This window comes from Alexandromys fortis, unplaced genomic scaffold (genome assembly GCF_014885135.2).
Source record: "Alexandromys fortis isolate MF-2015 unplaced genomic scaffold, M_Fortis_MF-2015_v1.1 scaffold_59, whole genome shotgun sequence".
NCBI lineage: Eukaryota > Metazoa > Chordata > Mammalia > Rodentia > Cricetidae > Alexandromys > Alexandromys fortis.
Genome location: NW_026067943.1, coordinates 5,949,577 through 5,964,154, shown reverse-complemented (window position 1 = coordinate 5,964,154; position 14,578 = coordinate 5,949,577). Strand labels below are relative to the sequence as shown.

General features: G+C 42.7%; 1 protein-coding gene across 11 annotated transcripts in view; it reads right to left on the bottom strand.

The window, feature by feature from the left end:
* Positions 1–14,578, bottom strand: part of Washc2c (WASH complex subunit 2C) — a 55,569-nt gene that overhangs the window by 9,990 nt on the left and 31,001 nt on the right. For all 11 annotated transcript variants that reach the window (XM_050148444.1, XM_050148443.1, XM_050148450.1 and 8 more), the window contains 6 exons: positions 13,930–14,031; positions 12,793–12,924; positions 9,327–9,499; positions 7,975–8,077; positions 6,457–6,609; positions 4,792–4,971 (listed from right to left, as the gene is read on the bottom strand). In XM_050148444.1, coding sequence (XP_050004401.1) covers positions 4,792–4,971; positions 6,457–6,609; positions 7,975–8,077; positions 9,327–9,499; positions 12,793–12,924; positions 13,930–14,031 — 843 coding nt within the window. The remainder of the gene's footprint in view (positions 1–4,791; positions 4,972–6,456; positions 6,610–7,974; positions 8,078–9,326; positions 9,500–12,792; positions 12,925–13,929; positions 14,032–14,578) is intronic.

The window sequence follows — 14,578 nt, the reverse complement described above, 5'->3', positions numbered from 1 at the left end:
CCCAGAACTGGGGGCAGGACAGAGGAGTGAAGAACAAGGAAGAACTCGCTGCCCATCATCTTGAACAATCAATGAGAAACTCCGTCTCAAATAATATGGAAAGCCATAGCAAGAGAGGACAACACCCAGTGCCAACCTCTGGCCTCTACACACTAGCACATAAACATGGATGTCCTCCTGCACACGCAACCACATACAGAGAGCACTGCAACCAACGCAGCTGACAACCTAGGTGTGCTAGCTGGTTTTTGTATGTCAACTTGACATAAACTAGAGTCATCAGAGAAGAAGGAGCCTCAGTTGAGGTAATGCCTTCATGAGATCCAGATATAGGGCATTTTCTCAGTTATTGATCAAAGAGGGAAGGCCCAGCCCATTGTGGGTGGTATTGTCCCTGGGTAGGTGGTCCTGGGTTCAGGACCCAGAAAGCAGGTTGAACAAGTCATAGGAAGCTAGCCAGTAAGCAGCACCCCTCCATGGCCTCTACATTGCTCCTATCTCCAGGATCCTGCCCTGTTTGAGTTCCTGTCCTGACTTCCTTCAATGAAGAACAGCAATGCTGAAGTGTAAGCCTAATAAATGCTTTCCTCTTCCACTTGCTCTTTGGTCATGGTGTTTCATCTCAGCAGTAGAAATCCTAAGACACCAGGTTTTATAATTTGTTCAAAATCAACGATCTTTTTTTTTCAGCATATTTTTAGTTGTAAAGCCATCAGAATCTAAAAATACACTTGTATCTTACCCACCCCTCATAAAAAGTCAAGAAATTAGTGGTCATTCATGCTTACTGTCCACCCTCTCCTCTCAGCCCCAAACTATCTCTTCACATGTATAGTGTACACATAAGCACACATCTATGGGTAGAAGCCAAGGTTAAGATCATGTGTCCTCTTCAGTCACTCTCCACCTTCCTCAAGACTGTCTCTCACTGAACCTGGAGCCAGTTTCACAAGACAGACTGACCAGCACGTAAAGTCTGTTCTCTCCTTCCACCTTCACATGTTGTGCTGCAAGCGCCTGTTCTCAACAAGCCCTCTCACCGACCCCTAGACTACAATTTTGTACGTGTAAGTCTTGTAATGCTTTCAATAAGTACTCCTAAGTATTTTAACATTTTGTTGATTCTGTAAATGGAATTTCTTAATTTTATTTTCATAAAAAACTATATAAAACTATAATATATTGATATACTGACTTTATACTCTGCAAATGTTGCTTAGATATTCTATAGTTTTTAGGACTTCTTGTTATCTGACATAGACAGCTTCTAACCTGGTACTCATCTAGAGCTAGAACGGCAAGAGGGAGAACCTGACTGCATCAATCCTAAGGGGAAAGTTTTCTGTCTCTAGCCTCAAGAATGTCAACTGTGCGTTTTCAGAGATGCTCTGACCAAACTGAGGACACTTCCTTTTACATTTAATTTGATAAGTGCTCTTTTGGTTTTGCTTTTTCAATCATGAAAGGGCTTGGACTATTTCAAATACTCTTTCTGTATCTATCAAGATGACAATGATGTGATTTCCATCCTGTACTTTATTAATACAATATATTCTATCGACTGATTTTCATATAGTCAACTACCCTCGCATTCTTAAGAGAAATCCCACTTATGCTGGGTTTTCCTCTTATTTTTCTAAGCTAAGTTTACTATGACTGTGTTGTGCATTTTAACATCTACTTTCAGAAAATATTAGTCTTTAGTTTTAAAATATATCTGGTCTTAGGCTAGAGAGATAGCTCAGTGGTTAAGAGCACTGGCTGCTCTTCCAGAGAACTCAGGCTGGATTCCCAGTACCATGTGATGTACTTCCAGTTCCTGATGATCCGATGCCTCTTATAGCTTCTGTGGGCACCAGGCACACGTGATACATGAAGGAAAAACACTTATATATGCAAAATAAAATTTTAAAAAGATATATCTGTCTAGTTTGGGTTCAAAACAATAGCAGCCTTGATGTGGGAGTGTCATATATCAATCTGTTGATTTCATTGATTAAGCAATAAAGAAACTGCTTGGCCCTGATAGGTTAAAACATAGGTGGGAGGAGTAAACAGAACAGAATGCTGGGAGGAAGAGGAAGTGAGCTCAGAGACGCCACAGCTCAGCTCTCCAGGATGGACGTAGGCTAGAATCTTCGTGCTAAGCGCACCTCGTGGTGCTACATAGATTATTAGAAATGGGTTAAGAGGTTGAAACTAATGGACCAGGCAGTGTTTAAAAGAATACAGTGTCCGTGTAATTATTTCAGGGCATAAGCTAGCAGGCAGCCGGGGTGCTGGGGACGCAGACCCGCTGCTCCTATTACTACACAGCCTTACAAAACAAGACTACTCTGTTCAGAAGTGAAATTATTGGAATATATGTTGTGTGTCTTTTTAGGACTGGGTTGCCTCACTCTGTATGATAGTGTCCAGTTCCATCCATTTCATAAAAATTTTATGATTTTATATTTTGTTACAGGTAAATGGCATTCCACTGTATATATGCCACATTTCTATTATTCAGTCACGAGCTGAAAGACATCTAGGTTGTTTCCATTTCTTGGCTACTGTTGAGTAGAGCAGCAATGACCACAGCTGAACAAGTCTGTGGAGTAGGAGGTCAAGTCCTTGGACATGTGCCGAGGAGTGGTACAGCTGAGGCATATGATAGATCTACTTTTAGTGTAATTCTCCACACTGATATTCAGAGTAGCTGCACCAATCTGCAGTCCTACCAACAGTGATCAAGGTTCCACTCCCCATACATGCTCTAGCATTTGTTGTCAGTTGTTTTCCTGATCTTAGTCATTCTGACTAGGGTAAGATAAATCTCAAAAGTAATGAGATAAATACAGAAGGGGAATGAGAGTAAATAACACTAAGGATGTTTGAAAAGATCACAGAGAATTTCAGTATTTTATAAGGTTACTAAAAATCTACTTGTGTGTATGCATGTTTATATGTATATATAATTTAAATGGAGTTATACACATGGGGTAACAGTGCTCCCTGCAAGGGCCATAAACTAACAAAACCTCCCGTTCCAAGCATAGGAAACTTCCCTTCACATTGTTATCAGCAATTTCTAAGAGATACCCCATATAATAAAGGTTATTGCCATTGTCATTGTGGCCCCCAAGAACATACTACAGACACAGGACTTGGAGGAAGTGAGCTAGACATGACTTGGTAGCTTCCTTCCCCAAGGATTACCTCTCACAACTACTGGAAAGTGCTAAGCAAGCTGTTGATGTGGGATGTCCTTCTGTATATGTGTTGCTTTTATTGACTAATAAATAAAGCTGCTTTGTCCTATGGTGGGACAGAATATAGCCAGGCTGGAAGGGATATAGAAAGAGAGTAGGCAAAGTCAGGGAGGTGCCATGTAGCTGCTGAAGGAGACAGACGCTGGAACTTTACCAGTAGGCCACAACCTTGTGGTAAAACATAAAATAATAGAAATGAGTTGATTCAAGATGTAGGAGCTAGCTAGAAATACACCTGAGTCATTGGCCAAGCAGTGTCACAATTAATACAATTTCTGTGTGATTATTTGGGTCTCAGCAGTGGGGAAATGAACAAGCAATCTGTGCCTACAAGCTGCCATGGGAAAAAAATCAATCAGTAGTCCTAACTAGGTATAAATCAAAAAACCACAACAATGGCAGCCCAATAAGGCCTCCTTAACAGTATAATAGTGGCACTTGTATTCTAGCTGCAACCAGTAGTTGTCTAATCGGACTGAAGGCAGACTCAATGATAGAAATGTAGGCCTAGTACTGAAAACCTAACACCTGTGGCTAGAAAGATCCTAGACTCTAAAGAGAACCTACTACTGACATTTCCTAAACTAATACAATTTCTAACTATATTCTCAATACTTATTCTTGTGCCCATAGATGTGTAACTGTGCAGCAGAGATCATCACAAAGATCCAAAATCAATGGCAGATGAGCAACTACAAAAGAACCCATATGGCCTGCAAAAGCTAACACAGTTTCATACAGCCTTTAGAGAAAGGGTTTCTGATACCTGATAAACTGATAAAAGGCCCTTCTACCACTGATATTTCTAAAACTGCATGCTAGAATAACTGAAGTACACACATCTCCCTATCTTCCCTTTTTCAAGAGCTGATGGAGGAAGGTAATTGGTTAATTATAATAAACCAACTGCTTGGCCTCATAGCTTAGAACATAGGTGGGTGGAATAAACAGAATAGGATGCTGGGCGGAAGAGGAAGTGAGGTCAGACTCTGCTCTGCTTCCAGAGGGCTGGAGCAGAGACGCCATGCTCAGCTCTCCCGGGCAGATGCACGCAATGAAGCTCCTCCGACCAGGATGGACTGGACATAGGCTAGAATCTTCCCGGTAAGCTCACCTTGGGGTGCTTACACACATCATTAGAAATGGGCTAAATTAATATGTGAGAATTAGCCTAGAAGAGGCTAGATAGAAATGGGTCAAGCAGTTAAATGAATACAGTTTGTGTGTTATTATTTCGGGCATGAGCTAGCCAAGCGGCTGGGGTGTTGGGGACGCAGCCCCGCCGCCGCTTCCTATTTCAACAAAGAGCAACAAGGTCTATACGTCCAGAAGAAGCAAGTGAGATTCTGTGTCCCTCACTAACCTGAGGGACTTAAGGGGAAGCCACAGATGTGCCTGGGAACCAACATCCAAGTGGAGAGATCCACAGACACTTACACTGGAAACCCAGCCTTCCCCAGCCCTTGCAAGGCAGCAGCAGCCCCGTCTGAAAGGAAGTCCCTTCATCTCTGGGCACTCTCACATCTGCTGCCCTGCTCACCTTTGCCATTTCCTTCTGTGGCACACAGGCACTGCTTTGCTCTTCCACTTTATCTTCCTCATCAAACAAACTAAGGACAGTTTTGGTTCTACCCTTGGTTCCTTTGTCCAATGGAGATGAAGAAGAAAATAAATCAGAAGGTTCAACTGCTTCCTGATGAGATGCAGTCAAAAGTTCTTCCTACAAACAGAAACAGGAAAAAATTAGTAACTAGAAAGTAAAACCCTACCATGGCCCTCACAAGGTCACCATTAATTCATTAACTTTCACATTAACATGACTCAGTGCAACACAGCTTATCACATACACTACCATGGGACAAAACACTACAGTCACCAAGGGGCTTGTACAGACAATCTAAAGTTAAAGATGATTTTTCCGATCCTGTTAAGCCAGAGGCCCCTCTTCCTCCTACAAAGTGAAAGGGTAGTTATAACCCTGATGTTGCTTATTTACTAGAAAGAATTTCTAAATAATAATGTCAATAAGGGTCAATCATAAGGAATGGATCCTAATTCCTAGTTTTAATATGTATGTCTTAGATGGAAACTTAACTAGCAAAATCACACATTCAAATTGTAGCCTTACATTGTCCGTCTACATAGAACAATTTCTAACATGACACTAAAAGTACAACATTAGCCCAATACTATCACAACTCAGGCAAGATACCACTGGTCAGAACAAGAAAGAAAAATGGTGTCCAATTAAACACACTATTGACTGAAGAGTGCATCCCAACTTTCAGTGGAGAAGCATGTTTCATTATAGAAGTAATACCATATAAAGTAATGCTAAGTGCTTATGGATAAAAAAGAAAACGAACAAACCTAATTCTCAAGGAGTTTACACTTAACTTAGGGACAGGGCAGCATAACAGTTTGAGTCAAGGGTAGAATGGCTGTGACAGAGCAATCAGCCTGTCTACATCAGCCACTAGGGGGGAGGATTAGAGTGATTCGGGTTCATGAATTTCACTGTCACTATCAGGAGCTTCTGCGGGAAAAGTAAATGAAACATTCTTCGCACAGGTCCTGGGAGAAACAGCTGAACCTACAGAGTACAGAGAAGTAGGAAACACAGGGCACACCACAAGCAGAAAGCAACTGTTGACATGAATCCCCGGCTACAGCCAACAGCGTTAGCTGAAGGCCTCCAGAAAGAGACAACAAACCTTCAGAACAGAATACTATTCAGAGGAAAACCCATTTCACTTTGCTCTGATTTAGCCAACATCAACAAAAAGTAAAAGCATGGAAACCTAGCTTCATGAGAGTGACATCTGAACTCAGAAGTGAGGACCATAGAACCAAGGAAAACAGGACATCAGAGAGAAGCAAAGAGAGAAAACATACAGGGCAAGTCAGCGTGAAGCATGAGATGAGGAGCGGCACTCTGCAGAGAGGCAGAATGCACTGCTACCCAACATGACGCTAGAGTAAAAGAGGAGCCTTTTATTTCACTGCATATAGGAATTCAGCTAGAAAGTGAACCTAATCGAGGAGTCCCTGAACAGCAAGGGCACAGGCTATCTTCTTACCATAGTGAAAGTTTTCTAGTCTTCTTACAAACACATTTATTTACGCAAAAGCATTTTCAGTGCTGGAAAATGTAGGGATATTGTATGTGTCACAAATGGACTAGCAAACCAAAGAGGCAGCTTACCTTCTCTTCTACTTTAGCCACATCAGTGTGCCCCACCTCTGGGGACTCTTTGGCATTATCAACCTTCACATTCACCGATTTCACACCGGATGGTACCTCATTCTCCTCCTCATCACTGAACAAAGATGGCGCCTCAGAGATGCTTTCTTTTTTCTACCAAGAGAAGAGAAAATAACATCCACAATGATTAGAAAATTATGCCTGAATAGCATGGTGATGTATAAAGCCAGCCCAAACCAGTCCATTCAGGCATGTGCTAAGTATAGTGTAGGAAGGGCAGATAGGACAGTAACTGTGGCCTCAAGATGGAAGACATTAACAAATAGGATTCCTCCAGACTTAAGACCACAGCACTTCAGACTTTGTTTGTTACTGCTAGTAATCAGTCTCTTCACTTACAGTTCACCTGAAGGACAGCACTCAGTAGTTGCAACTCCAAATCTGTGCTCTTTGCACTCAGCCACAGCAACCAGTCAACCCACTGTGCCCTTCTCCTTGCTTGCCATTCCTTAAGGTAAATGCCAGCTCTCATGTTGCACACCCTGGGTTCCTCTGTCTTAAGACTATCTTCATGTTTATGGCAAGTCCCAGATGCAAATGTCACCCAGGGTTTCTCTGTTCTCTTTTCAGTTGTTTGAATAAATACACTATTTCACTCGTTACCTTTACTTTATTCCTTATCTACGTGTCCACTCATCTGAAAGCACCACTCACTAAATGACAAGGCACAGTATTTGACACAGAGCAGCTGCTCAAGTTTGCAAGACAGACCAGCTCAGCTCACCAATCTGTTCTCTGGAAGGCAGGAGTTTAGAAAGTAGGGAACTGAGGGTATGTGACCAACCTGGAGTTACCCACAGCCTACAAGAAAGCAATGCCTAGCCAAATTAGGAAGGCTGATGTAGGAAACTATGCAAAGCAATACTAACATAATTGAAAATATTACAAATGAAAATTAGAATAAAAGGAATTTTAGTTATTATCAGTAAGAGATACTTAAAATGAAAAATGATTTCAACTTGAAATCAAAGATGGGAATTCACAAAAGCAGAAGACAACAAGCAATACTTCAGTGATTAAAGAAGGGGAAAAAAGTAAAGCACATTAGACCATTAACAATTTAAAGATGAAGTGCCCCCAAAGGCTCAGAGTGGTGCTATTTGAGGAAGTTCTAGCAACTTTAGGACATAGGGCATTACTGAAGGAAGGTCCCTGAGGATGTGCCCTTGGGAGCTAAGTCTTGTCTTCCCATATCCTGTCCCTCTAGCTGTGTTCTATCCACCACGGATTGAGTAGCCTCAATTGCCATGAGGTTCGCCTTGACACAGGTCCAGCTGCAACAGAACCAAGGCCTAAGGACTGACCCTCTGAAATCATGAGCCAAAGGAACCTTTCCTCCTTTAGTTAAGTGTGTTGTCACAGCAACTCCAAGGCCGGGTTTTCAGATTTGACAAGGTGGCATCTCTACTCACGTAGCACAATCTTACAGGTATTTTCTGGGTCTGGGAAAATGAATACCATTGTTGCAGGAGGAGCAGATGCAGGAGGAAAGCCAAACAGAGAGCTTCCACTGTCAGCATCATCTTCAAAGAGGAGTGACGTTCGCTGAGTCTTCTTTTGGCTATATGAACAAATAGAAGATCAAATTCAGGAGGAATACAATTTAAAAACAAAAGTACTATTCTTTTTGGGCACATCCACAATACACAAACTCCCATCATTTGTTGACTATGTACAGTTTAAAGTTGATGATTTGAAAAATCTTTGGATAGAAAGACTTCAATCTTACAAACAGCAGCCTCTGCCTCTCAGAAGAACCTGATGCACAAGAGCCCAGAGACCTGCTCACGAAGCCTTGTCGGTCACTTTCTGCACTGTGCAGCTGCACTAGCTCTTAGATCTGACAGACACATTGCACTCCTGGTAGCCACAAGCACAGAATTCTCCAATTATCACCTTCTCCAACAGATAATGAACTAAGAGTAGCTATGCCTACTTCCAGCTGAGCCACAGAGCACAGAGCCAGTTTTTTCAATGCAACCCTGTTTTCTGCTACTTTTTGATTCAGAGTAGCTTTACTGGACTATAATTTACATAATAAAATTACCCCCTTTAAAATATACCTTTCGCCAGACAGTGGTGGCGCACGCCTTTAATCCCAGAATTCGGGAGGCAGAGGCAGGTGGATCTCTGTGAGTTCGAGGCCAGCCTGGTCTACAAGAGCTAGTTCCAGGACAGGCTCCAAAGCCACAGAGAAACCCTGTCTCGAAAATCATATATATACCTTTCGATATGTTTAACATATTGAGAGCTGAAAACCATTACCATAGTCTAACATTTTCATCACCTCAAAGGAACTCCAAACCTCTTAAAAATTAACTCTCAATTCCTGTCTCCCCTCAACCCCTGGCAACCACCAACCTACTTCCTCTCTCTGGGTTGATCCATTCTGGACATTTCATATAAATAGTATCATTCAATCTGTGATCATATGTGACTTCTTCAATTAATGTGTTTTCTAGGTCAACTCATGTCCTATCATATATCAGCACTTTATTCCTTTTTGGTGAATAACGGGCCATTGTGTGGTTCCACAACATTTTGTTTAATCACCTGATGAACGAACATTCTTTACGGTAGATCTAAGGAGGGTGGGGGCATAAACTATAACAATCTCATTCTTAAACCCTTAAGAGAAAAAACTGTTTGAAGGTTAAGAAAATGTCAGAGAAAAAAAATCAAGGCAAATGTTTCCACTGAAGAGCAAGGACAGCTCCACCTGTGCACGCATGACAGCGAAACATCAACCACCAGCAACAGAAACACCGTCTCACACACTAGACCTTTGCCTGCAATTGTGAAGACCTCACCTGTCCTTCGCAATAGCAAACAGGTCTGCTTCATCATCGTCCTCCTCAAAGAGGTTGGTCTTTTTCACAACCTTTGCTTCTTGGCCTTGGATGGTCCCTGAGTCCCATAGTTCTCCTTTGGACTTACTGTCAGATGCTAACTTGGTATGGGAATCAGTAATATTCCACTGGTCCTTAAAACATAAAACATGCATTAGAAATCTACAGGGCAATACTAACAAAATGGCTAGGTGGGCAAAAGCACTTGCTACATAAGCATGAGGACCTGAGTTAAAATCCCCAGATCCCATGTTTAAAAGATCCACAATGGCCACACATGCCAGTATTCCCAGCACTGAGGGGCAGGGAGCAGAGATAGGAGGATCCCAGGCTAGCCAAACTACAAATGGACAACAGCAAGCCTCATCCCCTCCACTCAACACACATATATGTACACACAAATACACACACACACACACACACACACACACACACACACATATTCACATGCAAGGTACCGGAGCATTGCTTACTGGTAGAGATATGTTATCTAGTAGCTAATTTATATATGGAACATGACAACTAAAATAAAATTTTATCCATTAAAAAGTTACATTCAGACTAAGAATTAAGCATATTCGAAGAAAAGTCTTATCTTTGAACACCTCGGTTCTGGACTACACACACTTTCTCACTCATGCCTCTTCCACGCGTGTTCCAACTTCTCTCTGCTATGGTTCCACTTTGTGTAAAGGCAAAAGAACTTGTCTATTTTAAATAACCAAAATTAATTATATAGGGAATAAACAAAGAGAAATGTAAAAAGTAACACTATGTCAACTTTGGAAGGGGATATTTTAAGTAAAATTCTAAAGCAGAAAAGGAAGGGGATCACCAGGACAGGGAAGGAGGCAAGAGAAGGTGATGAGGAGTGGTGCTCAAATACACCATGCAACCTATGAAAACCACTGTAATAAAAAAGGTTGACAGTTAAGAACTGCTCCTCTAACAGCCATGTGCAGCAATGATTACAGAGCTTTAAAGAAAATTCCAGCGAGAAAGCCACACCTACAAGTAATACTCTTTAAAGTCCCTAGGTGATCCCAGGGGAGCCAAGCAGGGAGTCCTCGCACCCTGGTCACCATCATTCTGCTTTCTTTTTGCTCACCAGCTTTGGCTAGGATTGTTCTTTTCCTGACACCACTATGGTGGGATGAATTCTACACGGCAAATGATTACAAACACGGAAGAGGAAAACAATGAGGACTGGGTAGGTGGATGGGGAGAGGAGGTAAGAGTACTACTGACAAAGTATGAGGACCTGAGTTCAAATCCCCAGCACCCACACAAACAACATTGGGTATTGCCATGCATGGCTAGCTGGAGGAGATGGAGACAGGAGGATGACCAAGTTAGCCAGCCATCAGCCTAGCTCTGGTGCAGTGACTGTCTCAAAGAATAAGAAGAGTGATAGAGCAAGACACCCAACACAGGGCAGGACACCCAACACAGAGCAGGACACCCAACACAGAGCAGGACACCCAGTAATAGAGCAGGACACCCAACACAGGGCAGGACACCCAACACAGGGCAGGACACCCAACACAGAGCAGGACACCCAACACAGAGCAGGACACCCAACACAGAGCAGGACATCCAACACAGGGCGGGACACCCAGTAATAGAGCGGGACACCCGGCACCTCGGGAAGGCTCATCTGTACACATGTGCTCATAAACTACTACTGTGTACTACACACACACGGGGGAGGGGCAGAGAGTCTATAATAAATATGCACATTTGAGCAGAAAACAAGTTCTCGTCAGCTGCCTTCAATAAACACTACTGTAGTTACACGTTTTCTGTAACCTGGTACCCTCTAGCTTCCCTATAATGAAAGAGCAAACATTATTAAATAGGAAAATCTTCCTTTTTACCAGTTTAAATTTCTTTCTCTTGAGAAAGGGTCCCAAGTAGCCCAGGTTGGCCTTAAATCGCTGTATGGCTGGGATAATCTTGAACTTCAGCTCTTCATACCTGCACCTCTCAAGTGCCAGGAATACAAACGGTACCTGGGGATTGAACCCAGGTTTTCTAGTGCTGGCTAGTTTTGGGTCAACTTGACACAAGCTAGAGTTATTTTTGAAGACGGAACCTCAACTGAGAAAATATTCCCACCAGGTTGCCCTGTAGGGCATTTTCTTCATTAATAGTTGGCATGGGAGGGCAGAGCTCACTGGAGGTGGGGCCACCCCTTGGCTGCTGAACCAGGGTGCTATAAGAAAGCAGGCTGAGTGAACCATGGGGAGCAAGCTAGTACGCTCCACCCCTCCATGGCCTCTGCCTCAGTTCTGGCCTCCAGGTTCCTACTCTGAGCTCTTTCTCTGAATTCCCTCAGTGATGAACTCTTGCATGGACCAGGAAGCTAAAAGTTAACCCTTTCCTCCCCAAACTGCTTTGATCATGGTGTTTCATCACAGCAGCAGAAACCCTGAGTGCTTCACCTCTAGGCTACAACACCAGCTCTTTTAATAGCTTTTCATTTTTTAATTTTTAGTATTTTATTATTTCCCTGTGCTGAACATAGAATCAGGGTTTTGTTCGTGCTGGATAAGTACTGCACATCTAAGATACATCCCTGGTGCCAGAAAGACCTTTCATACTCAGGGCACTGGATTTTATTATATTTTTGCTTCTCATCCTTTTAAGATAAAATGTAAATCTAAATTTCATTTATATTCATGGTCTTCTGATCAGCTAAATCTGAATAATGATTAAGCTACTCTTGATTTTGCTGATGTGCATCCAACTCACAAATGTGAACACCCACCACCCTACAGAAAAGGTGGTTAATCCCAGCCTAATGACACAAAGGGGTCCTTAACAGACAATGCACAGTGGACAGAGCCCTGGACACATCACCCGCAAGCGTGGCACCTTGGCAACAAAGAGAGCACAAGCATCAAGTCCTCTGACCTTCTCCTTGCCCCGTCCCCTAATAGTAAAACAAAACAGAACACCCCAAATCTCCACTGTGAAGCAGAACCAATAGAGTCCTCCCTGTACCTGGAGGAAAGGCAACCCATTTCTGAGTACACAGGGAAAAACTTGGATAACAGACCTCGCTAAGCCCCCACTTGCCACTGCAGACCAGACTCTCCACTCCCATCACGCTTCTCCCCAGATTGTCGTTTTCTATCATACTTAGCAAAACACACCACAGGCTCCTTATCACCTCAATGAACCTTAGATGGGAATGCTTATTTTCTTGTTACAGAGTTTCAGCCATGAACCTTGTGGTGGAAGCCATATTAACTCCATTTTGAAAGTGTTAATGTTTAACACATTACACTAATGTTTTTCTTTAAAGGAGACCATCTTGTAAACACCATCTTTTGGTGACCAGCTCCAGTGAGTATGGAACAGAAAGAGGACACGTTTACAACAGCTCGAACAAAATCTCATGTGTGGGCAAACCTTAACCTACCTCCTCATCGCTGCTGAATAACAAAGCAGATGCTTTCTTTTTGGGCTGCTCTGAAGGTTTTGGTTTCTCTTGGCTCTGAGGCTGTACAGATGGAACCTGCTTCTTAGCTGGTGCACTCCCAAAAAGATTATCCTAAAAGGACAAATGACAGGAAAGCATACAAAGGTGTCACCAGTTCATACACATGAAACCCAAAAAAGTCATTCTCCCACGAGGAGCAGAGTATAACAAGCCTGGGGAAACAATCTCAAACACCACACACCTCGGTCTGCAACCTCTGTCCAGAGAGAAAACAAGATTACCACAGAACTCTTTTAATTAAAAATTTTTAAATTATTATTGTGTGTGTGCATGTGTTGGGGGTGTTGTATGTGTAGAGGTTTGGTTTATGACATGAAACTCTTAACAGGATACACTATGGCAGTGGACAGTCCTGAGCCAAAGACCAACAAAGGAGGTCTGTAAGTAAAGTCTGTAAGGTAGAAAAGACAAATAAGCAGCTGGGGTCCGGGGGAATGTTAGTGACAACAGCTTTCACCCACCACGCACTTAAATCCTGTACCAACCACTGTGCAAAGACGTGGCATTATTTGTTTCAGGGGCTACAAAGAACCTAGTGACCTTTAACCCACAGAAGATGGAGGTGCTGCAGAAGATCTGGGTTTGCAATAATGGAGCTGAGTATGGAACCACAGCTGCAGGGACTGACCACTGCACAATACTACATAAGGGCTTGAATGTGGATCTTTTTCCCTCTAACTTTTCATTACCACTCCACTCTCTACACTCACAGTGAATAAGAAATGTAAACCTTAAACACAGCTGTCTCTTCTTTACTCCTGCCACTGCATCCAATATATTCTCATATATCATTGGATCCAAGAGATCCATCCTCCCTAAAGTTATTTATCAAAAGAGTGTAAAAAAAAAAAACTATTTGGCTTTCCCCAATAAATGAGTCAAGATTTTAATGTCTTCCTAGTTGTATTACTATAAAAACTTGACCAGACATTGGTAAGCCAGGAGGTTTTCCATCACGCTTTTCTACTATATGGCACTCTGGCTATTCATAAAACCAAAAACCCAAATTTCTATTGTCCTAGGTTAATTATTTGGTGCTGCAATAACAACATTTACCTCTTCATCTTCATCACCGAAAAGGGAGGCAGATGTGGGGAGCTGGCTGGACAGGAGTGATGTACTTTTTGACTTAGTTGAATTTTGAGAAGAAAACAAATCCTGTTGAATCAAAATCAAAGCTACTGGTTAGCAGGGTCTACCAGCTTTAACGTCGGCCAGCACAGGAGACTAGAATGTGACGGCTTTGTGTGTCTGCACTTGTGTCTGCCCTTGGTGTGTGGGCACAAAGAGCAAGAGAGAGCCAAAGGATGTTTCAGGCAGTCTTTGGGGCCTGTATGGCAACCATATTTTCACCTGAAGGATGTAAGGCAGGAAGACATTCCCAGAAATCCTATGATGCAAACAAAAGGTTTCTTCCCAGGAGCCCAAGGTGATGTCCCCAGTTAGTCCCTTGGGAAGCTGAGGATAGGGAACCTGAAATGACCCTATCCTATAGCAATACTGACGAATATCTTGCATATCACCATAGAACCTTCATCTGGTGATGGATGGAGATAGAGACAGAGACCCACACTGGAGCACTGGACTGACTCCCAAGGTCCCAATGAGGAGCGGATGGAGGGAGAACACGAGCAAGGATGTCAGGACCACGAGGGGTGCACCCACCCACTGAGACAGTGGGGCTGATCTATTGGGAGCTCACCAA